The 26,139-nt window shown below is 43.4% G+C and overlaps 1 protein-coding gene across 5 annotated transcripts in view; it reads right to left on the reverse strand.

Moving 5' to 3' along the window:
- Positions 1-2,777: 2,777 nt before the first annotated feature.
- Positions 2,778-26,139, reverse strand: part of DOCK10 (dedicator of cytokinesis 10) — a 1,618,956-nt gene continuing 1,595,594 nt past the window's right edge. For all 5 annotated transcript variants that reach the window (XM_069213493.1, XM_069213489.1, XM_069213490.1 and 2 more), the window contains one exon: positions 2,778-3,622. In XM_069213493.1, the coding sequence (XP_069069594.1) occupies positions 3,509-3,622 (114 nt within the window). In that variant the 3' untranslated portion in view covers positions 2,778-3,508. The remainder of the gene's footprint in view (positions 3,623-26,139) is intronic.

Here is a 26,139-nt window from a genome sequence, read left to right on the forward strand (position 1 = left end):
CCATATATTTGTCCTGATGCACTGTGTTGTGAGAATTTTTAGCAAATCTGCTCTACAGAATATAAATTGGGTAGCCAGTCTGGGGCCACTAGGGAAACCGTTAGCCTGAAAGTGCAGGGAATGGTGTAATAGTGAATGCTGATAGAGCAGCACTGAGCTCTATTGGATATACCAACAACCCCCAACTATTCACTGTTGAAGTGGGTCTACACGCCCTAGGCCAGTAAAGGCACTTAGGGGCATATTTATACTCTGTTTGCACCGACGTAGCATCATTATTTTTAATCTAATTCGGTGCAAAAGTTACTCCATATTTATACTTTAGTGCTAGACCCGTCTAGCACCAAATTATTGGAGTTAAAGTCATTTTTTGGAAGTGGAAACCTACCTTGCCTTAATGAGATGCAAGGTAGGGGTTCCAGTGCAAAAAATGACTCTATGGCCTTAACGCCATATTTATACTCCTGCGCACAAATGGTGCACGGGAGAGAGGAGGGGTCAAAAAATGGGGTAAAGCTTGCTTTGCCCCATTTTTTAACGCCTGGGTCAGGGCAGGTGTTAGGAGACCTGTGGGCCGATTTCCATGGTGGAACACCACGGAATAAGCCCACAGGTGCCCTCCCCAGGCTACAGGGACACCCCTACCCACACCAGAGGGACAGCGGAGGAAGAGGGACCCTATCCTAGGTAAGTACGGGTAAGTATTTTATTTTATTCTTTAAGGTGCCTTTGGGGGCCCTGAAATGGGCCCCACTACATGGCACTGGGTGCATTGGCCATGCCCAGGGGACCCTGGTCCCCCTTGCTGGCCATTGGGGTGGTGGGCATGACTCCTGTGTTTTCTAAGACAGGAGTCGTGGTATGGATGGTTTTGCATCAGAAAATGACTCTAGGCAGGTTAGAGTCATTTTGTTTACTCTGACCTGCCTAACGTCATTTTTTGGTGCAAAAAACCCTTATTCCATACTGCCAGATCAACACAACTAAAGTCATTTTGTTTCTGCCACTAGCGTAACCTTTGCACCAGCTTCCACCACTCCATAAATATGGTGCCCGACTGATGCACAGAAATTGTGCTAGCCGGTGCTAAACGTTTTGGTGCAAAACTGAGTTGGTGCAGTTTTGCACCAAAAAGTATAACTCAGGGCCTTAGTTTCGGCATGAAATAGGGAACAAAAGAAATCTACTGTAAAACAAGACAGCAAAAATTCAAAGGACATACTAGACTTCCAGAGTACTGTTGTGTTGAACATGATATATTAGTCATCTTGGATTTGTGGTAATCTCCATTCATTGCAGTACATCAGAAGAACATTTAGCAGGTAGGTAAAGGCAAGCAACTACATACTCCACACTGTAAAACAATATAGAATTTCACTAAACAGCCATCTGACATCAAAAGGTGAATCATATATCACTGTTATGCTAATAGAGCAGCCATATGGGCGTACTCTGTTTTGTACCTGCAAGTAAGTCAACTACTTGTGTACAGTGGAGCAGCAATGGAGCACCCTGCTTACTAGCCTGCGGATTCATATATATGGGACAGCAGCAGCTGAGATGTTGGGTACTCTTATAATGGAAAAAGTCGTGATGTAAATGCATAAATTCCAACATTTACTACAGGAAAGTGAGAGATTTTGAAAAGAATCAGAGGAATGTATTTTCTCGATTGACTTCTATTAAAGTAGAGACAATTTTAGGGGGAAGACAGCTAAAATAACGCCATTTTGGCTTCAAAAATCAGGAGACTCCTACATTAAATGGATTTCTTGGCATGTATGTGAATACAGTATGAGGGAAGGACAGAGCCCGGCAATAGAGCAGAACGGGAGATCCCAGTGGCTGCAAATATAGTATTCTGTGTTGATGTGAAATGAAACTAGCCTTCACTAGAAAAAAAAACTTTTCTTTCAAATGACTTGTTTCGACTAACAGCATATCGTAACACTGAAACAGGAATCAGAGATGTTAGCATAGCTTGTCATATGAGAGAAAGGAATTGTATTTGACTTTCAGTATTTATTGCTTGATTTTTACAATTATGAATCCACGACTACAGGTTTCAAAATGCACATTAAACAACTTGGGACTATTATCAAAAAATCATTTACAAACAACTTCTGTTAACACAGATAGTGGTGCAATTATGCAAATGAAGATGGCATAACAAAACATTTCTTCTGGACAAATGTGGTAAACATGTGCATCAGTCGGGGTGGGAGGGGGGACGTTTGCACCTCACTGGATTTAGGTACAGCCTGGTGTGCAGGCTCACAGCGCCGCATAACACTACAGCAGTCGTAGTGTTAAGCTGCCTGCACTAGTACGGACATTGACAAAAAGGAAGGATGACGTAAGAAAGTATGACCACTCCGAAAAAGATTCTGTGGACACCCATGGTGGTAAATGTACAAAATGAGTAGAAATGTCTGGTAATCAGGGGCCCAGGCATTTTTCTATTCCGCACTTTAGCAAATATGCCCCCAAATTAGTGGGAACAGAACTTTGATATCTCTAACACCCTTTTGCTGCTCAAGAGCTTTGTGAGAATGCTGTCAGGAGAAAAAAAATCTGAGATTTATGAAACCTCAGGAAAAAGTCAATATCTACTAGATAGATACTGTTAATACCAGACCAGAACTTGATGTACATTTTGAGACATGCTTTGCAAGGGACTCTTCCTAGTTTGCTATATTTTTTGGTTGTATAGTACTTAGGCTGGAAATCTAAGCCCCTCCACCTATAGAAAGAAGCATGAATGGAAAAGAACAGAGTTCAAAAAGACAAATTTATTGGCACAGATTTGTACACAAAGACATATATTTTAATAAACGTCTACAATGTTTACATCATAGTTTTAGTATGGTCATTGAAATTAACATAAAGATACAACCCTCTTTGTTTGTAAAAAGCACATATACTATACATATCTTCTATTTACAGTTCAGTCCTTATACGTACTTAGGTGTGAGAAAGCAAATAATTCGCTTTCATAATCTGAGAGCAAGAACTTGGAGTGATGGGGCATATAACAGGTCAGGAAGTAGGGACCTGAGTGAAGGCCTGCAACACTTGCAAACTTAGCCAAACCTAAAAAAAAGTCACAAGGTTACCAGTTGGATCTATTTTGGGTATTTGGCTTTACAAGTCACTGTTTTCAGGTGTGTTAGTTGAACTGGACCATCAGATATGAACTAGAACTACATCTTTCGGAATGCATTTGGTCCAGAATAGGATATAGCACTGTGCCTTTGGAAACATGGAGTCATATGAAAAACTTAACACAAAACAGAAATAACTATTTTTGGAAGATATATTGGCCCAGCCGGTTAAGCTAGCATTTCTATAAAATATTAACACTGTAAAAAGGTTCAATAAATTAAATATCACCAAGGACGAGCCAACACAGCTGCCTCATTAATAGTCCATTTAAAATCTGAAAGGTTCTGACTTGCTGCATGGAAGAGAGAAATGAAAAACCTGCCAATCAGAAACCAGTTTGCTGCTACCGTAACTCCTGATTAGCTTGATGAAGGCTTGTGCTTGTTCTACTGATGGCTCGGAGGACGCAAATCCGCTGCGCTCCTGATTGCTTTGCTGTGTCCTCCCTGAACGTTATCTGTATGGAGAAATACATAAATGCATTAATATTTGGTAATTTTATTTTGTTGATAAGTACTGTCTGTTGTCTTAAGACTTATGGCCTTATTATGCCTTGGCAGCAGGGAAGTTTGCTGAGCACATGCCGTATTCGATGAGCATCGGCAAGCTTTGTTCAGAGATTGGGTGACCAGAATTTTAAAGCCAAAAACAGGGACATTTCACAAAATAACAGAAGAACTACTATTTTACTTCCACCGAGCGCACAGAATGACAGCGCTCATCAGCGTAGGCTTACAGAAAAGGCAATAAAGGCCCTGATTTATTAATTTTTTTAGAGGCACATAACCGTCATTTTTTTAAGAAAAAGCGCCGCAAATGTACAAAATACAATTGAATTTTGTAAGTTTGTGCTGCTCTTGCATCAATAAATGAAGATAATGCGGGGCAAAAAAATTACAAATCAGGGCCTTATGAAAAGTTAGCATCACTTTTGTGTCATTTTTTGATGCCAAAGCGGCACAAACTTATAAAATATAATTATATTTTGTAAGTTTGCACATAAGTAAAATGTTATGTTTAATGCCAGTATAATGCCTGTTAATTAAATTCCTTGCTTGTAACAGATGCTAACTACACCTGCTTTGGAAAACAAAAAAGGCACCTTTCTCCCTTTTCAATCGACCCTCTCTAAAAAACCGGGACATGAGGTAAGTTTCCCAAAATCTGCAGGGACAACTGGTGAAAAAAACAGGACTGTCCCGGCATATTCAGTACACCTGGTCACCCTATTTAGAGAAAAACTCTCTAAGTGGAAGCGTGTGTTTTTTCTGAACAAAACATAAATGGCCCCAATGCACGAGGAGCATTTTCCCCATATGAGGGAGCATTTAACACTTCCTTGCACTTTTCCGAGATGACTCTAATCAGATATACTGGCAGGAAAGCAGTAAATAAATGAGTGCTGTTGTCCTGCTCTCGGTCAGACGCCATGACTGGCTGTGTGACTGTGGTGAACGGACCGCCAGCATTAACCCCGTTGTTTTCACCAACTCTAAACAGAGCATGGAAACCACGTGTTTGGTGGGTAAGCAAAACTTCTACTTTTCGGTGTTGCTCCCACTCTTCCAAACCACACATATGGCCACAGTTTCTAATCCTTTATGTCAACAAATTAGGTTATGTTTTATCTTATGGAAGAGTATGTAGCATAATGGTCAGCACTACCGGTTTTGTAGCTGGGCAACAAGGCTCAAGTCTCGGCGTCATCTCAACATCCAGTGATTCTGGGTAAATCACTGAGGCCCACATTTAAGAAGGGTCTAGATCCTACTATTGGCACAATAGCGTCCCGCGCCATATTTACACAGTGACAACATGCTTGCATTGCACCACTTTGTAAACCCTTGCACCACATTATGCCTGCGCCAGGTATAATGTATGCCAATGGGGCATTCCCTGATTAGGGGACCTGCAAAAATGCACAGTGGAATCTATTTGATTCCTCTGTGCCATTTTTTGTGCCATTTTTAATGACTGCACAGAGCAGGCACTAAAAGAAGGTGCATCAATATTGATAATGGGCCTCACTGTACTTTGCAGGATCAGCACCAAAACCTTTGGCGCTAATCCTGCAAAGTACAACAACAGCGTAAAAAATGATGACACTATTGTCCCTAACCTGCGACATGGTGCACCGTATGTTAAATATGGTGCACACATGGTTGCATTAGGGGTTGTAGTAAGCCGCAAGAAAAGTGGGTCTTCATGGAATGAAGTGCCACCTTTCTTTAATATGTGCCATAATTTCCCCGTGCCTACTAAAATGAATGCGTTCCTGTGTAATGTGCTCATGCAAAGTGCTCCAATACCGCAAAAAAAACAAAAAACTAACTAACCTGAGCAAAGCCTAGAGACCTATAGAAGCTGATTTTTTCTAAAAGTCGGGAATATATTACTTTAGGTTTACTCCTGTTTGAAGTGAATTTCAGATTCTTTGAATTCCAAAAGCATTCCTGGGAAACTGTGACAATCACAATTTCCTAAGAGCAATTCTGGATTTGATTTGTGAATTACCTCCATTTGAAGGTAATTTCATATGCATAGGTGTGACAGATGTACATTAATACAGGCAGACATATTTCATTATATTTTAAAACGTACTAAGAATTCCACCGAGAGTCCTCTCTCCCTACACGCATCCTATTATGGAGTGTTCTCTTCACTTTCCAAATGTAGATACTGATTTTCTACTGCCTTTGAAAGAACTGAGGGCCTGATTTAAGGAAAATGGTGCTGAACCCAGTGCAGCACCACTTTCCCTGCGCCCCTTAGCACCCCTCTAATGCCACCATGTGTGCACCGTATCTAATACACAGTGCACCATGCCTGTAGTTAGGGGAACTAACATCAACATTCTTGATGCTAGTTCAGAACTTCGCATTTTGATGTTAATCCTGCAAAGCCCTTGAGGCCCATTAAAAATAATGGTATACCACCTTTTAACGCCTGCTCTAAGCAGGCGTTAAAAGTTCCAAAGAAAATGTCTTTTAGATTTCTTCACACCATTTTTCTGCCCCCCCCTACTGGGGGGAACTCCCCATTTGCATACATTATGCCTGGCACAGGCGTAATATGCAGTGCAAAGGGTTACAAAGTGGCACAATTCATGCATTGCACCACTTATAGATAAGGCAGTGAGATTTTGGTCTCGTTGGACCACATTATCGTCAACAAAAATGATGCTAACAGGGCGCAAGGAGGCAGTAGGGGCTCTTAAATCTGCCCTAAATCTCTGCCTGTATCCGGGGTATCGATGTACCTTGCAAAAAATGTATAAATGCTCCCATATTGGTTTGTGCTAGTTTGTTTTTTTTGTCATCTCCACTCATCTACTTTCCAAGACCTCCCTGCCCTGAAATCCTCACTTTCCACCCCATGTGCAAAATCTTTCTCACAATATACTTTATTATACTTGTGTAAAACTGTACATATGTAAACCGCTGTAAAAGAGTAAATTCACACTTTTTAATGCAAAATGTGAATTTGCACACATAAAACAAGACATGGGCACACCAAAGCTCTAACTGTGGTGTGAACATGACTTTCAGAATCGGGCCTCTAGTTTCTAAAATTGCACTGTCTAAGTTCATATCGGTAGACAACGCAAATAGTGCGGATGTTAATGCCTTAAAGAATTCTGACAACAGATTCAAGATAATTAGTTATGTCTTTTACGTACAAACAGATGCTCTTATACTCTTATTTTATAACATAAAGTACAATGTGTTGTTTCAGTGTAAACTGAATTGTCTGAAGAATAGCACACTCCATTATGATGTGCATTTCAGACACCTCCAGGACAGTGACATTCATTGAACACTATAGAAAATTGCTTTGACTGCCTTGAGAGAGAGGCCACAGTCTTAATGTGACCTGTGACTAGGTTTGAACTTGCACAAATAGAAATTTCCATAAAGCCCAACAGCATTGATAGGTGTAACCTTGGCCTGAGTGGCACAACTGTCCACAGGGAAAATGTTTGAGATGTAATGTTTGTGTAACAATGTATGTTTTACCAGTCATTCTTAGGGTGGACTTTCTCCTAACATTTTGCCTGCTCACCTCCTATTTTAGCTGATTCTTTTTGTTGGCTTTAGGACTCTGAGCACTTTACAATGGCTGACCAGTGCTAAAGGACAAGTGCTTCTCTCCTAAACATGGTAACACTGGTTTATACACATTTGGCATATTTAGTTTACTTGTACTTCCCTTGTAAAGTGGTATACCATATATCAGGCGCTTTTAGAAATAAATTCTACTAGTGGGCCTTGTTTGCCACCCAAACAAGTGAGCTTTCAAACCTATCTTATGCCTGCCATTGCAAGGCCTGTGTGTGCGAAGTACTCCACTTTGACTTGTCATTTAAAACTTCTTGCCAAGCCTAAAACTCCATTTTTATTACATATAAATCATCCCGAAGGTAGGCCCTAGGGCAGGGTGTCATGTAGCTAAAAGGTAGGCCATGTACTTTTAAGTTTTAGATGTCCTGGTACTGAAAAACTCCAAAAGTCATTTTTCGCTACTATGAGGCCTACTCCTCTCATAGCATTGCATTGGAAATTCCTTGCTACACTTCTAAGTTGTCATTGCTGATTTGAAAGGAGTAGCTGTGTCATTTTCCATATCTTTGGAATGATAACGATAAATCCTCTTTGTTGGTAAAGTCGGAATTACCATTACTATTTTAGAAATGGCACTTTTAGAAAGTGGGCATTTCTCTGATCTCACATTTCTGTGTGCCTGCAGCCTGTCTCCAATACATGCCTGGGGTGGGTGACAGTTGCACTTTGTGCATTCCCTCTAGGCAGCCACAACCACAGGATGGTTAGGTGTGTCCGAGAACTCATCTGCATTCTGCTAGCTCTTCCTGAGCAGGAAGAAGGAGGGGGAGCTGACACACCTGAAGAGGGAATACGTCTCCCCGCACAAAGGACTGATTAACCCCTGTTGATAGTCTGGAGCCAGGGCTAGGAAGGAACGACCTCTCTGTACTTCAAAGATCCTTCTTTGATGTCACCCCCACTTCAAAGGTACATTTGGGTATAAGTACTGGGTCTATGATCCCACCAAATCAGACACTTCAGGGCCTACAACTGGACTCTGTAAGAAGAACTGATGTGCTGCATCAAAGACTGTCAGTCTGCTGGACTGCTGACCTGGAAAGACTGCTTTTCTGTTGTGCTGCCCTGCAGCCTCCTGCTCTTTGACTTTGCTAAGGGAGAGCAGGACTCTGCTTTGCACTCCAAGGGATCTCCAAGGGCTTGTAGGCTTGCCTCCAGTTGCTAGAGACTCAGGGGTATCAAAGTCTCTACCCCTGCTCTTGTGCCTGATTCACTGGAAGCTGACCCAGATACTTGCATCACGGAAATCATTGCATCTCTTGTGTGCATATAGCAGAATCTGGGCATCAACTCAGTTAAGGGAGCAGAATTGATGTACTGGTGTTGCAACCACCAAATCGCCTTGAGAGCCCAACACATCGGAACCACACATCGCCGCTGCCGCAGTCTACGGAGATCAAAGTATCCCTCGACTGCATGGGGAAAGCCAGTGCATCAAACTTCAGAACCAACACATCGCGGCTTCAGTGCTTGTCTTCGGAAACTACGCATCATCTTCACTGCGTGGGACAGATTGAAGCATTGCCATCCCTGCGAGTACCTGATTAATGCATCTCATCAGGCATCTTGCTGTTGCGACCAGGAAAGGTACTGTGTTTACCGGGGCCTGCGCTGGACCTGTAACCGGCCTGCGCTCCATCGAGGTCCGCCCAAACTTTGTCTTTGCCATGGTCCAGTGTGACCTCAAGTAAACCCCTAAGGTGCTATCTGCTTCCAAGCACTAGAACTCTTTTATACTTATAAAATTCATAGGTCGACTTCTACTTATTGGATTTTTGTGGGTTTGGTCTTCATTTATTTATCTAAACCTGTGTAGAGTCTTTGTGGTGTTTTCATTGTGTTACTGTCTGTATGTGGCACAAATACTTCACACATTGCCTCTTTAGGTAAGCCTGACTGATCTGCGTCAACCTACCAGAGAGTGAACACAGGTTATCTCTAACTATGTATCTAGCTTACCTGGACTACATTAGTGGTTCTTGCTTATACAGGGGCATATTCTGATAACCAGAAACCCTATTTCTAACACACACTAATGATTACATTTGTAAAGATTAAGGAATTAATGGGCTACACCTAGTCTGAATAAACAGAGACATGTTTTTTATGAGGCTAAAATAAAAATGAAAAAAAAATAGGTTTACCATGGTTGACACTCAATTTGGTTGATCCATGTTTCCATACAATTGGATCAGAGTGGTCATTAGCTTCTGACTATATCTCTATGTTTGCACTTAAAAATACACTTTTTCAACAGAAAATGGAAAAGTGGAGCCATCCTGGAGTCAGTCTGTCCAAAGCTCCATGGGAGTCTGATATATGATGCAGATAATACTGCACATCTAGTGGTAAACACTCCTGGTGAGGCAAAAGAAGAAAGTGAGGCCACTTAATGAGCATTCACATTTGAATACTATATGGCAGTCGGTGCTGGTCACGTATTAGGAGCTCAAAACAGCTTTTTGGCACAAATGTGAAGGCTATATAGAGGCCAAGATCAAGTGGCGTGGCTATTGCCCCCTGTCTTCCAGCATGTGGAGGTTCAGAACCCTCGAATATGTAGATCTGCTCCCTAAAAAATGCAAAATATCCCCCAAAATGTTTTTTTTTGTATGTTGTATTTTCTAGTAATTGGTTCATGATCAGTTGTTCTGGACTGCACTAAGACATCTTGATTTAGATTAAGGGGGATCTCCACAACTGGTGCAGATCTTTCACAGACTGCATGCAAGATAACTAGAACCCTGTGAACTCGTAAATCACCTCCCCTAACTGTGGACTATGTTATCCTTCAATACTTTAGGGTCCCCATATGTATGTTCCCTGGTCAACGCAGGCAGGCAGATATCCACAGTAGCTACCATTTATAATTCTTCATATGGACCTGAGCATCAAACTAGCTTTCTTGATTTTTAGAAGAAATCCTTAAGAAGAGAGTTTCATGGCAAAAGGCAGGACCAACATTCCAATATCAATTTTGAAAGGCAGCAGGGCTATTTATTGTACAGTGGAGAGAGAGTACTCTTTTTTTTCTATTTCAGGATGGTTCTAAAAAAATACTTCGAGCATCAGATTTTAAAATAAAATACAGTTTGCATTGGTAGATGTTCCCGGGCCAAACCCAACAATTTCTCAAACTCTATAGTTCTCCTTTCACTACCAGGTGGTGTGTTCCATATTCTGGCTGACTTGAGTCTCTTCAAGTCTCCCACACCCATATGGAGAAAAAGACAATATGGATGACTTTCTAAAAAAGGAGGCAGTGCCCTATCCTCTTATCACCTCCACTGCAAAGCAACCAGTAAAGCCCTGTCCCCTTTAATGACACTGCAACATGTTCTGGTAGCACTTGCAGGCATATACCTTCCAGGTGGAGGAACGCTTGTCTGCCAGAATAATACTATAGACTTTGGGAGGAAGCTGTCAAACGCTGCTGCTTTCCACGCATGAAGGTGGAGAGTGGACAGGCTTGTGGAAGAACCCTCCCCTGCTGCTGCAACAGAAGATCGTCATGCAGAATCATCCTGATTGGAGGATCAATTGCCAAGCTCAGTAGCTTGGGATACCAGACTCTCTGTGCCCATTCCGAAGGCAGAAGGATGACTTGTGCCCAATCATTCCTGATCTTTTTTTTAACTCTGGGCAGGAGTGTTATGGGTAGAATGACATACAGGAAACCTGAGCTCCACTCTAGATGAAAAGAGTTTCTGAGCGAGAGCCACCTTGGAAACTCCAGTGTGCAAAACTGCTCACATTAGGCATTCTTGGTGGTGGTGAACAGTTTTAATGAAGGCTCTCCCCTCTGCTGAAAGAGACCTTGCGCCACCTCTGGGTGGAGACTCCATTGATGATCTACTAGGCATTGAAAGCTGAGTTTGTTTGCCCTGGCATTGAGAGAGCTTGCCAGGTGTTGAACCACCATGGAAATGCCCTGTTGTTCCAGCTAAGTACAGAGATGCAGGGCCTCTTGACAAAGGGTCCACAACCCCATTTCTCCCTTTTTGTGCAGTACCATATGGCAATGGTTTGTCAGTGAATACCTGCACTGGCCTTCCCTTGATCAAGGGTAGAAAGGTTTTACATGTCACACTCTGATCTCCACCTCTCCCAGATGGCTGCCCCATCTCAGGAGTGATGCATCTGTCACAACTGTGAGATCTGGCTGGGGAACAAAGAAGGGTCTGCCTCTGACCCTATTGTGGTTCATTAGCCACCACTGCGGGCCTTTTGCAGGTCCCTCTGAGATCTGAACCAAGTCAGAGAGGTTGCCCTGATGCTGTGCCCACTGGAACTTCAGGTCACTCTGCAGAGCCCACATATGCCATTAGGCCCAGCAGCCTCAGAGTTAGTGTCACTGAAATCCACGATAGAGGCTGAAACATTGGTAGCATAGCCTGAATGACCTGGACCTGGACTCGCCGTTCGGGAGGATATGCCTAAAAGTGCAGGACAGCTCTGATGAAAGGGAGCATCTTAGTGGGAGTTAGGTGTGTCTTTGGCACATTGATAGTGAACACCAGTGAATGCAGAAGGTCTGACATAATCTGGAGGTGGGAGACAATAGCCTGGGGTGAGAAGGCCTTCAACACCCAGTCATCGATATAGGGGATGACTGGCAGCCCTAATCTCTGCAGATGAGCTGAGACCACTGCCATCACATTGATGAACATTCAAGGGCGATGCTAAGACCAAGGGGAAGCACTGAGAGGTAATGTCTGTGGGAAGACAGGATGAGAATGTAGAAATATGTGTCCTGCAAGTGCAATGCTATGATCCAATCTCCTGGGTCCAGGGCAGACAAGATCTAAGCCAAAGTGAGCATTTTGAATTTCTCCTCCCTGCAGAACAGGTTGAGGGTTCGGAAAAACAAGACTAGGGCAAAGGCTCTTGTCATTTTTGGGAACCATAAAGTAGCAGGAATAGCAACCACAGCCTGCTTCTAGCACCAGAACCCTCTCTATAGCTTCCTGGGTCAAAAGAACTGCAACTTCCTTGCAGAGAAAGGACATATGGTCTTCCATCATTCAGTCATGAGACAGTGGGTCATGAGACAGTGGCATGGAAGGGGGGTTGCCTTGAAGGGGGGGAGTAGCCCCTTCGGACAATCTCCAACACCTACCTATCCGATGTTGTGGACTGCCAGTGGGGCTGGTGATTTGCAAACCCTACCACCAATTGGGGGCACATGATGGTAAAAGGGCAGATTAGGGAGGCTTGGAGGTTGTAGCTGCAGGAGGAGAGGGCGTGACGGACTCACCAGATCGTTGGCTACCTGACCCACGAGACCTGCGGTTACCACGCCCTCGGCTGCACAGAGGCTTCCGGGAGGGAATTGGCCTGGCTAGAAGCCTCTTCTGTAGCAACAAAAGGAGTGAATTTCACAGTGGGAATGATGGGCAGCCACAGAGAGGCCCACGGACCTGACTGTAGCTTTAGAGAGTCCCTAAAGCACTCCTGCATCGAATCTGCCTTGTCTCCGAAGAGAAGGGTGCCATCCCCTGATCAACCAGGCATGGCGTCTCTGGGCCACAGTGGATGAAACCGCTCTTCCCAGTGAGTCAGTTTTGTCGAGCCAATATCGTATTGTGAACTTTGCAGCATCTCTCTTATCGACAACAGCCTAAGAGAGTACATTGCTGGCCTCCTCCAAAACCTGTTGCAGAACTTGAGCAATTGTGTCCCACAGAGTGTAAGAGTAATGGCCCAAAAGGCATGCAGTGTTCACAGACTATAGTACAACCCTGGAAGAAGAAAACAACTTCTTCCCCAAGGAGTCAAGGCTTTTGGATTTCCTCTCCGAGGGTTGGGAAGGTGGGCTGTTGACTGAGGAAGTTTGGGTCTCTTGGGGCAGTGGGCAATTGTCCTATTCACAGGAGCCTCTGAGTTGGGTTTGGACTGAGTCCCCAACAGGACTTCAGTAAGGGGGTCAGTGAGTGAGCGTAGGGGTTCTGATGAGGAAACTCCTGGTCAAGCTGTTAGTCTTGATTGCCACCTGAAGGCAACTGAAGATCAAAGACCCCAGCTGCCCTCCGCACAACCACCGCATATGAAACTCCCTCCTTTGTAGCCACGGTAGAAGGGAGAAAGCAGATCAGTATCTGGAGATGCATGCAGTCCACTGGCTTCACCCAGGTAGGGCTGGTATTCTGCAGGGTCCACTGACCCTTTCAATCCCTTCCCGAGGCCTTGTTTAAGGGAATAGAGCTCAGGCTCCGATCTAGGTTGCAAGGCTCCTGGTGGCATCAGATGTGATGTCATGCGATGCCCCTTTGACTTCGTGTCAGTTGGGGATCACAATGGGGATGGTGCTGCCAATGGGCGCGGGGGCCTGGGTGTGTAGATGTCAGGACCGTCACTGGGGAAGGTCAGGTTGGTATGACCGACCCCAGACCGGATCCATTATGGGATCCCTGGGGGCTCACTGAAGCCAAAGCCAAAGCCACTGGTGTGGAACCAGATGGGGCCCCTTTGACCCCATCAGGCCCAGTGGTGCATCAAATGGGTCAGGCCACCCAAAATGAGGTGCATGGCCTCATATAATACCTTTAGCCTGACCGGGGTTGCTCTGGCTCTGGGAAAGTTGAGAAGGAGCAGAGTTGGTCCTGGCTCCGCAGAACCAGGCATGCAATGTTGATGCTCCCTCATCTTGTCAGCATACGCATGAGTTGATGTCAAAAGCTGCTTCAACATCTTTCTCTTCTTTTCTTACCTGATCATCCTGAGAACTTGGAGGGGGACCATGATGACTTCGGGCTCCACAAACGGTACTGGAACCTTCCTCTCAACCGGGACCTCGATCGAACGGAGTTGCATGCTGGGCCGCCATGAGCTTTGGGGACCACCCCTCAAGCCTGAGGGTACATGGAGCAGCCATCAGAGCATGACTTTGAGTCATGGTGGTGCTCCAGACACCACAGGCAGACAAAATGTGGGCCCGTCACTGACATTGGCCAATGACAGGCTCCGCAGATCTTAAATCCTGTCTTCCATGATGACATCCTACACATCAGGAGGAAATCTTCAAAAATGTCATAAAAAACAGTAAAAAATTGACTGAGGAGTAGCTTTTCTCCAGATCAGCTTTGGCTGGCATAGAAAGAAAAGAACAGATGTCAGGGCACCTGGGTGGCGCCTGTAAAGGTATGACAACATCATTCTGGTGTGGACAATGCCGATGATGCATGCAGAGCCAATCGAAGCCACCTGACAGAGGGGTACTGCTCATGAAAATTTTCCAAATCCAGACTGATGCCAGGGAAATCTGACACGGCTTAAGTTCCATCATCTACTGAAAACTTGTTCTATATTTCCTCACAAAAGCCCATAAACAACATCTGTGTAGAATATGTGTAGTCAATCCTGCAGTCAGTGATGTATTTCAGGAGTGTGGAAGAAGGGTTTTCTCGCAAAGTGCTTCAACTCCTCATCGGGTAGTAAGAGATACATAATTGCATTTTCAATTCAATTTCAACACAAAGATATTCATGCTTGTAGAACTACTTTACTAGTGAAAGTAGGTTCTTTATCTTCTGCACTGGATTCTTGTCTTTCCATATCTTTAGCCATGCCACAGCCTGGTGTCTCAGTTTAAAGGACAGTGTGAGAAATGGGGTTGTTGTTTCACCTGGTTGTGAGCCCAGCAACAGTCACAATGCCTTGTCGGGTGAACCACAAAATGTCACTAAATTAACCTGTGCTTATCCCTGGGTAGCTTGGCACACAAAGCAGTCAAGCTACATTTTTAAGGCAATGTGTAAAGTAGTTATGCTAAACACAAACAGGAAAAAAGTGAAAAACCCCACACAAGAATATTCCCAAATCAATTTAGAAAAAAAGAGTACATTTAATAAAATATTTGATACCAAAATTCTGATCATTAGAATCATAGTTATGAATTTTTAGAGTTTAAGTGCCTCAAAGATAAAAGTACCAACCGCAAATATCTGGTAACAGGAGACCGAATCAAAGATTCAAAAGTTTAGGCCATCAGCAATGGAGCAAGAAAGGGTCTGGGCTGGTTCAGCGCCTACCTTCGGATGTAGAAAAGTTTTGAAACAATAATGTCTGAGAAGGTGGAAGTTCAGCAGGGCAAGGCAGCAGGAGTGTCTGAGGAGAAAGCCTCATCATCGGGTGACTGTGGAGTGAAAGCGCAATGAAAATTTTTACCTTCCGACTAATGGCCAGATGTATTATTTTACTAAATTGTGGTTACCTAATTGCGATTCCCTCTTAATTCCAAATAGGCAACCGCTATTCTAATGTATGAAACTCATGGAGTTTCATTTTGTGTTAATGTCCTAATGGGTCGCAAAGCGACCTAGCTCATTAATATTCATGAAGTTGGTCGCAGTTTGTGACAAATTCAGAAACACTAAAATCACAGGGACGGTGGTCTGCTGGGCTCAGCAGACTACCATGGCTGTGATTGCTTTTAAATAAAGCAATATATATATTTTTTTATCCCGTTTTCCTTAATGGAAAATGGGATGCATTTAAAAAAGAAAAATGAAAAGTTTCTATAAATTTTTTCTATAATTTTTTTTAAGAGTAAGCAGTGGTCCTTTTACGTGACCATTCTCCCGTTTGCGAATGGGTTATCACCTACTTGAAGTAGGTGGTAAAATGTGAATGTTTTGCGACTGTATTTCGGTAACAAAACATTCCTACATAACGCTGCGATTCGGTGTTGAGATGGGACGCCCTGAACACGTACACGTATTACACGTATGTGTAATTCCAATTTGTGTAATTCCAATTTGTGACTCGGTAACATGTCACATAATTGCAAATTGGAATTAATACATACCAAAATGCATTTTTGTACTCACAACCAGCCCAATTGGGCCGTTTGTGACCTAAAAAATGCATGATACATATGGCCCTAGGTCTTGGAAATGGACATTGAAAATCTCCTGCAGGACAAAACAGAAGACTGTGGCTGAAGACAGTTCTATGAGTCGGCTAACCCTTCAGCAACTGACCACTGAAACATATTTGCTTCTGCGGAGAGAACATAGCAAGAGAAGCTGTGAAGTAAATCCAATCAGCGATACACCTCGGACAGATAGGCAAACATGTTTGTACTGGTCTCCTCCTGGTTCTCAGAGCACTTTTTAGACACATTTTGTTTAAGACCTCAGTTTTAGAAATGGCCATCTGGGCAACACATCTATAGCACCACAACCAAGGGTCCAAGAGTGAATGGAGACCTCTTGGGGGTTAAGGACTCCTTCAGGCTGTGCCCATGTGCATGTTCAAGATGGTGCAAGCCAGTTATGTCCCTGTGGTTCTGAAAAAGGAGTCCTTCCATAAGTCCAGAGCCTTATGGAGTCCTGAAGAGGGAGTCTAAAGGGCCTACTTTTATACCCTGGTGCCCTTGCTCTGGAATGTGGGATACGTTTCTGGAAAGTTTCTTTGAAGTTCTTGGAATTTCCTGACTCCCTGCCCTGGCTTCAAGTTGGTTGCAGTGACAAAACAGGGTTCCTAGGCCTTTTGGGAGGAAACAGGTTGCAGCCTATTTAGGTACAAGTGGGTCTGTGTTCATCTCTGCACCCATCCTCCTGGTTAAAGGCCTATTGAGGCACAAGTAATCCCACTATTGTGTGACTGTCTGTGAGGAATTCACAAAGTCTGTCAGCTACACCCAGTCATGTGACCCAATATAGGCTGCAGGCACAAAGGGCTAAGAGCAGGAAATGCCAACGTTCTAAAAGTGGAATTTTCAAAATTTTCATGAGAAATCCGACTTTGCCATTAAAGAGGGTTTATGGTTACAATTCCATAAGTATCAAACATGATATATCGACCTCCTCTCAATTAGAATTTACAGCTTATTAAATGTAATAAGGAATCCCCAATGTTACCTTAGGGAAGGAATAGGCCTCACAGTACAAAAAAAATAATTTGGGAGTTTTTCACTATCAGGACATATAAAACCTAAAAGTAACTGCCCTACTTTTTAATTATGCAGCATCCTGCCTACCTTAGGGGTGACATATGTAATAAAAAGGAAGGTTAAGGCTTGGCAAGAGGGTTTAAATGCCGAGGTGACATGGTAGTGTGACACTGGATTTAGGCTGCAATGCAGGCCTGGGACACGCTTTAGAGTGCCACTTAGGATGGTGGCACAATAAGTGCTGCAAACCCACTGGTAGCAGGCGCTGGGTGTATGGTATACCACTCTACAAAGGACTTACAAGTAAGTTAAAGGTGCCAATTAGGTATATGCCAAACAAAGCATGGTTAGGGGAGTTAGCTCAAGCAATTTAGCACTGCTTACCAGCAGTAAAGTGCACATAGTCCTAAGGCCCATAGAAGCATAATTCCAGCCCATATTGGAAGTAAGCAGACAAAAAGGTTGGGTTTAACCCAAGAGGCAGTTTAAATGTTTGTTATCCCCTTTTCCCATGGTTACCACAGTGCATTTTGTTTTATTCGTTTTTAATTGATTTTTCAAGAATACAACAAGGAAGCCCAGTGGGCCACAATTAGTAAGTGATCAAAATATCGTTCAAGTAGTCACAAAAAGACAGTGATAAATGTAAACAGTTCCATTAAGCTTAGCAGGATAAAATGTCAATTAGTTCTTCTGCATAAACAGTCCACTATTTATGAGAGTTATAAGATATACTTTAGGTTCAAGATCCAGAACATGATCAAGTCAATAAGAAATAGTTCTTCAAATAGGAAGCTGCCAGTAGTCTCTGAGAAGCAGCTGAGGTTAGTGACCTCATACAGTCTTCAGCAGGTATACGTGGCATAAGATATGTCTGATGCAATATCTCTAACACCTATTATATATTGGTTAATTATTTGTAGTCTCTCTAGCATTCAAAACATCTGGATGCGCCAGCAAACAACAACTTAGAGGATCCCAAATGTCTTTGGGCCTAGATCCCAGAGGCAAAGTCTCAGTATATACTTTTAGTTGGTCATTACAACAGAGTAGGTCGGTTAACCATTCTTCAAATTTGGGCACTCGCCCCCTTCCCCAGCGACAAGCAATCCTGAGTTTTGCAAGTAGCAATGCCAATGCTACACATTTCCTATAGCAGGATTCGATCTGTTGTGAGTATCCTAATAATGCTAGTAGTGGAGAAAGAGTAAGTGATGAGTTAGTCATGTCTCACAGTGGTTTTTCGACCTCGCTCCAATATTCTCTAATAAAGTAGTAATCCCATGCCAGATGAAAGGAGTCCATGCCTTCCCTGTTACAGTGTTGGCATCTGTTATCAGTTCGTAGGCCATATTTATATAGTTGTTATGGAGTGTAATAGACTCTATGGAGGAATTTATAATGTATAATGCAAAGGCGGCTATTAGAGGCAACTAAGTCTGTGTGCGTGGAGTAGGCATCCTAGATATCATCTGTCAGGTCAGTATTTATTTCTGTCTGCCAATTGTCACAGGCTTTGTTTCATGTAGGGGGAGTTTCCTATAATACAGTGCGGTAAAGTGTGGAGACAAGTCGCCACAGTGTCTCTGCTTGTAGCATTGTGTTAAGGTATTTAGGGTTTGTGGTTTGTTGGGAAAGCCAGGGATGGCTGCCTTCACATCTTGCTTGAGTCTGATATATAAGAATATGTCTGGGGGGAGGGTAGTGAGTCTACAGAAAATTGTTCCCTTAACTTGAATAGGCGGTTGGTATGTAGATCGCCCCATCAGGAGCAGCCTAGTCTATATAAAAGCGTTCAACAGGCAGTTTCATGCGTAACCTGCAGGAGTGGATGGTAAGGGAGTGGAACTAGGGGGGGGTACAGTACAGTTTTGTCTGCCTGGTGTGTCCAATGTCACCACACCGAAGGGGTGCACACCACTGTGGAGTCTGCTGAATCAGTAAAATGTAATGTAGCTCCTAGGTAGGATGATGATGTGATCGGACTCATGTATCCCTCTTCTACCGCAAGATGCAGGAGACTGGGGGTGGGTTTGAATCAATGTATGGCATAGTGGGCTTGTGCACAATGGTAGTATAATTCAAAGTTCGGTACTTCGAACCCCACCTCAAGAAAAGGGAAGTGTGAGAGTATCCCATCCCACTCGTGGTTGCTTACCCGCCAATGCCAGATGAATCATCTGGATATGAAGTATGTGAAAGAAAATACAGCCGGGCAGCATGGTATATTCAGAAATAAACTTAATAGCTTAGGCAGTATGACCATCTTCATGGGGCCTATTTTGCCGGCCAAAGACAATGGTATTGATATCCATCTAGTTCACACTGTCATTTTTGTTTGTGATCACAACCCCATACTCGGCTCTCAATACTTCTTCTTTGCTAGGAATAATTGTCACCTCCAGGTATTTAAGCTCAGTACAGCACCATTGTAGTGGGTAGTCCAGGATGAAGGATTGCGTGTTGGGCGTCAATGGGAAGATATGAGATTTTTCCCAGTTGATTTGTATTCCAGAGAGAGCACCAAAGTGTACAAATTCTCTCAGTAATCCATTGAGACTGATCTGCAGACCCTTCAAGTGTATAGTAATGCCATCTGCATAGAGCAACACTAATGGGTGCCTTGAGGGATAGCAAATGGCAAATTCACTGTGTCTTTGCAGCAGTGTAGCTGCCAGGAGCTCCACTGCAGGTGCAAAGAGCAGAAGTGACAACAGGCACCCCTGCCTATTGCCACAAGGGATTTGTATTGGAGCCAAGATGGAGCCGTTCTCAGATTGTATGAGGTGGACCTCCCCAGAATGAATCCAGACTGGTCCACTATTACCAAGAAAGGAAGAGGCAGAGAGTTAGTTTGCAAGTAGTTTAGCCAATATTTTGATGTTGCAGTTGATAAGGGATAGTGACCTATATAAATCACATTCATCATCTGCCTGGTTTTAGTAGGGCTAGGATCATAGATTCACTCACAGCGTGAGGAAGCAAGCCTACTTTCCTTGACTCTTGTTATACTTTTTGCAAAATTAGGATCAGTAATTCAGCATATGCTTGATAAAACTCTTCTGCAATACCATTGGTTTCTGGGGCCTTTCCTGTTTGTAGTTGGCTGATCGCTTCTTGTATTTCATCCCCTGTAAAGGCGTCTGCGTGAAAGTTTCTCTGTGCGTTACTGATCTAGCCCAGTACCACGTCATCTAGGTACTTTGAGAAGTCCACTTGGGCCTGTCTACCAGAACTATAAAGGTTTTCATAGAAGTGGGCAAAAGTGCGTAAATGCCCAATTGATCCCTACAAGTACAGCCGTCTGGCGTTATTATTTCAAAATCTCATTTGTTGTTGAGCTCTTTCGAGTCCTGGTGGCTAATGGGTACCTCAGTCTCTCTCCCTCTCCGTAGGAAGGAGCTGTGGCATATTTCCATGATACAGGTGTTCTCTCTCCGCCACTGCCCAGAACCCTGCCAGAGTCTCTCTAATAGCGGAAAGGATGCAAGGATCAGCACTGGTACTTTGGAGATGTTCAAGTCTCCTAAGTTCTTCCTCTAGTTTATTTAGATCAGAGCGAAGCGTATGTAGCACTCCCTGGCTCTTCGATTTACAAAATCCCCTGATTGTAACTTTGAACACTTCCCATACTGTACTAATTGATGGGATCAAGTCTAAATTTCTTCTGAAAAAGCATGCTATTTAATCCTTTCATCCTTTCTCTTCTACGGCTGAAAGATTGTGCTTCATCGCGACTAGTAGGACTTTCATTTCCTTGTCTTCATGAGGATACTCAGTCATTCTTTCTTCGGCGCCAGCTGAGTCATCCTCTTCAGATACAGTTTTGCCAGTCGAATTGGAGTTTGGATTGTCTTCCTTTCAACTTACCCATTATTGCAGAGTTGCAGTTGACAACCAGAACTGGCTTAAATGTGTAGGTCATCTTGTGAGTGATGGGTCGTGGCTGCAGGCACCCACCCTTGTTACTGCACTTACAATTTGTGGAAAAGAAACAGCTATTTGCGAGTTTTTTTAGGATCTACACAACTGCTATTTAATGAGGTTAGGCTGTGAAAAGGCCTCACAAGCACTAGGAGGTGTATTGTCCTCTATCTATGTGTAGACATCTGTCTCTTTGTTATAATTAAGGCAGCGTTAACAGGAAAATAGCGATGTATGCATCTCAAGTGTGTTGTGTACTCCGGTGAATCTCTCCATAGATAGGACGAATGTATATTGAGGGCACACGTGTGTCCATCACATAGGGGGTAGGCATTGGCTCAGATTATAGTTTTGGGGGGTTTCTTTGCTAGTGGGTCATTGAGCAGGCACTTACATATCCCAGTGTGTCATTACTTAATTTACGTGAGACCCCTCAATATATCAACCAGACTGTAATAGGGGCCAGTATTTTTTCTCACCTGTGGCCTCCCACTGGAGGGCGGTGAGCACCACTGTCTTGTGGCAGCCCCCGATACCTGGAACCACAATATTTCAGGCTTGAGGCTGCAGCTCACAAGTAATCATTACAGGCTGGTCATATTAGTTGCTCAATACACCTCCGGTCATCACGGTGTGTCTTAAGTAGGCTCTGCTGCAGTTAGCTTTTTAGCCAGTACCGATGCGGATTTCAGCATGGAGCTCACAGCAGGTCCGCAAGAGCTTTAGGAGGGTATAGCGCTGATCTCAGATCTGCTTTGTTAACGTGGACAAATCGACTGTGGAGGCTGGAAAAAACTACCCCCATTTATGTTTTTTTGTCTGTTCAGTATTGTGTTCTGCAGGAAGTGTTGGCCCCCAGCAGACTCGTAGCGGGTGTGTCTAGGCACAGCTTTAACTCCGTGGGCCTGCCTGGCCCAATCGCCACAGACCCACTATTTCCACCATTGCTCTCCATGCCCCTGCAGTACCTATTGATGCTGTGTCAGGTCTCGGCAGCCGCCTCCCTGTTTTTTTTCTCCCCAGGATAGGAGCACCAATCAGCAGTCCCTCCCTTGCGCTTCCGCTTACCGGCGTAGCTTTATGCAGTTCCCTTTAAGCGTTAACAAAGCCTCGCCACAATCCGTCTGCCATCCTAGGCCACCCGTAGGCCTTGCATCCCCGCCACGGCTCTCCATACCTCAGAAGGGCAGATGATCCCCAATGCAGTCAACACATTGTGAGGATTGTAGTAGGCAGCATTAGAGTGTGAATTTTGTGCATGGAACAGAAAGAATGCTGCAGATTATCATGGCTTTTGCCCCTGGCCGCCGGAGACTCACTGATGTGCAGCCATTTTGGGTGCCGGTTCTCTGAAGCCCCCACACAGTGCATTTTTTACGTATCATTCAATCCACTTTTAGAGTGAATTATCTCTTGTTATTAACTAGGGAAAGAAACTCTTGAGTATGTGCAGCGTTACCAGTCAAAATTAGTAGTCATTGCTAGGGGAGGGTCCAAGGGCTCTAACATCACCACCTGCATATAGACAGGTGCTCTAGTTTTGTATCAACACTAAGATGTGTCTATTTAGTAAAGGCCCATTATGTCTGCTGTTTGTGTCTTTTAATGATGTTGCCTTACAGTTGTGTTGCAGAGCCTCACTACGTTGGCAGAACAGCCCACCTCTCACCTTATTCACATCAGGGAAGGGAGGCAGCACCTAATGGGCAGGATGTGGTCTTGGTTCCCTTTTGCTTGCAGATCAAGCTCCATGACAAGAGACCCCAGAGGTGCCTCTCAGTGCTTCTCACCAGGAGTGCAGTCACTGAGACCCCTACAACACAGTGTGAAATTCTGAGGGCACCACTTACTCCTTCAAAGGGGGTAAGGCACCAACAGAAGGCAGTGGCACTCCCCTATAGTTGATTGGTTTGAAGCCAACCACCATGTCCCGGGCAGCCACCACCAGAGGCCGGCCATGCAGTGCTACAAACCTGCAGCATTCTCCCACCTAGTGAGGTTTGGATGTGTTATCCAGTAGGCCCCAACTTACAGCTCTGTCTCAAGGCCAAGCTATCTCCAGCGATAGTCCCACAACATAGCGACTTCTTCCCCCTCCCCCTCCATAGATCGCCTGGGATCCTGGAAAAATGTGTTATCTTTTAAGGGGTGAGGGCGGTATCTTACATATTATCCAGGAGGTGTCTCCCCAGAGATCTCAACACTGAGCATCTATTTTTGGAGAAGTTACTATAGTGCTGGATCACAGTGGATTCCAGGATGGCAATTTAGTTCTCCTTCAGGAAGCAGCCTTCTTGTCTACCATTTTGCTGACATGTGTAGAAGCAAATATATCTACTGTGGTTTTAGACTACTCTTTGTGAATCAGTCCCAGAATGTTTAAGGACTTATTTCACTGAAAAAAGTCCCACACATAATATTTCAGATGCACTTTTATCTGTGGGAACAGTGGATGCTGATTATTTCAAAGGATTTGTATCAAATACACTGCAACAATAAAGTGTTTGTTCACTTGTGTGTGTGGTATTGGCCATTCAAAGGACATATTCTTACAAGTACCAATCGTTTATTCACACCACACCTTTCACCATACTTTAGTTGTGTGGTGGTTACAATCTTCCAAACCAAGACTTTTGATTTGTTTACTCGTGTTATATTTTGCTCTACACACAAGCTAAGCAAAACCAGGAAGCAGCCCTGATTTTATATGCCTAGCAAATTATCTGTTTTGCACAAACTAATCTATGGGTTGAAAACAGAAGATAATTAAGTGTGCAGAGTTGTTTTTGTAGTTGTAAACAAGGTGATTCAGCACTTAATTTGTAAAATCAAATAAGCACAGGAATACAACCTCCTCTGAGGAAGGATGTCACCTTCTTCCATCACTCTTGCACCCCATTTTCACCACCACCACTGCCCACTTCCATCACCAGTGCTACCCACTTCCACTACCAGCACCATCCACTTCCAGCACTAGCAGTGCCTGCAGCATGCCTGGTCAATACCAAAAACTGTATTGCCAAGAGCTAAGTGAGCAATCCCACCTTCCTAAAGGTATGGTGAGGAAGGGGGTCCTTCCCAAAATTAAGTAGTTTTTGTATTATCCCATAAAGAAACTGTATGTACTCTTTTGAAAGAAAATTCTGTCACCTGCAGCCGTTAATGTATTAGCTTTTTCTGTTGTTTACCCTTTTGCCATCTTCTCTCCCCCTTTATTATCTCTCCTATCTTAGCCACTTCATACCCTTTCATCTCTTCTTTTTCTTGCTGCCTTTCATCACCCTCTTTTCATCAATTGTATTTTCTCACTCATTCTGTTCATATCCTCTGTTAATTCTACTTCTCTCACTTGCTCCTGAGTTTTTCCATCTACTTCTCTTTCTCCCCTGTCTTCCAACTAATACCATCTGGTCTCATTTTTTGTCTTTTGTTTTCTGACATTTTCTGTAATTTCTCTCCATATGAATTTCAGCTTTATCCACTTGGTAGGTGTTCATTCTCTGTGTTTTTCTAACCTTTTTCATCATTTAGAGCTGCATGTACTAAGATATGAAATTGCGATTTCCTAATTGCAATTCCACACAAATCACAATTTGGAAATCGCAATTTCAAATGTATGAAACTCTTCTGAGTTTCATTTGCAATGCCCAATGGATCGTGAATAGACCTACCTCATGAATATTATTGAGGTAGGTCTCGCTTTCCAAACCTTTGGGAATCGCAAAAATCTTTAGATTGGTGGCCTTCTGGGGTCAGCAGACCACCTTGTCTGTGGCTGCTTTTAAATCATTCAATATTAATAGATGTTGTGTTACCTTGAAAGATTTATCTAAATGCAACATGAATAACATTGTTTACTGTATCATGTGCCCTTGTTGGCTTCCATATTTTGGCAAAACTATTCAAGAAGTCAAGAAATGTATTCTGCAACACCAATGGAGATTTAGATGTAAAGTTAAACATGCACCCATGGTAATACAGTATCAACACACAGAAATTGATATTGCATGACGGGTTATCGATGTTGGTGAAACCTCACTTAGGTTTTTGAAATATTGACCATAATCTTACTCTTAAGGAAAACTTATGGATTTTGAGATTGGACAGTGTATGCAGAGCTTTAAATTCCTCCGTGGAATAATTAACTTTAGCAACTCTTTAGACCTCATTGATAGAGTACACCATACATTCTGTCTGTTGATTGCTAGAAATGTTATATGTACAGCAGTTATCTGTATGTTGTTTGCAATGATGATCTTGTAAAAATATTTAATACATCCCCTTTTTATAAGTCTTTTTATGCTATTAGTTAAGTGATTAAATGTATCTGTGGATTGTATCGATACACAATGATTGACCTTTTTTGATACAATTATGTGCACTAATCTATTGTCCTGTATTCATATTTTTGAAAGGTTTTCTTGGTGTTGGACTTTTTATTTATTCCATTTCTTTCCGGACACCTTGGTTCTCTTTATTCTTTTCTTTCCTCAATTATTCACTGGTTCACTTTAAAAAAAAAAAACATTCTAGACCTAAGATGGCTGCCGCAAGTTAGCATGCTAACCTCTGCACACATTTTCTGTTCATACTGCAGCATTGTCTGTGACGTGCACTCTTGTTTAGTTTTTAAATTCTATGTCAGGACCACAGGCTTCGGATTATGCTTCTCTCTCTCTTTATCAGAACACTATAAGGGAGATCAGGGAGCGTGCATGTGCACCGTGAAGATAGAAAGAGGACTAGTCCTCTTTTTTGGCGGTCGCGGTCTAGGAGTCCAAAAGACTCCTAAGCTTCTTAAACGGGCAAAGCCCAATCAAATTAGCGCACCCTGCATGGCGGCTGCGCATCCAGGAAACAGACTTCCCTGATAAGTGCTGACGCGCGAATCGATCGCGTTGAAAGCGATTGAGCGCATGCAGTGCCGATAATAGTACTGGAGCACCCCGACACACCTCAAAGCCTGCTCCACACTGCTAATATGAGCAAATGTTTTGAAAAATCACGCTTTACAATAAGAATGAAAAAGGATCA

The sequence above is a fragment of the Pleurodeles waltl genome, chromosome 11, assembly GCF_031143425.1.
Source record: "Pleurodeles waltl isolate 20211129_DDA chromosome 11, aPleWal1.hap1.20221129, whole genome shotgun sequence".
NCBI classification, from domain to species: Eukaryota; Metazoa; Chordata; class Amphibia; order Caudata; family Salamandridae; genus Pleurodeles; species Pleurodeles waltl.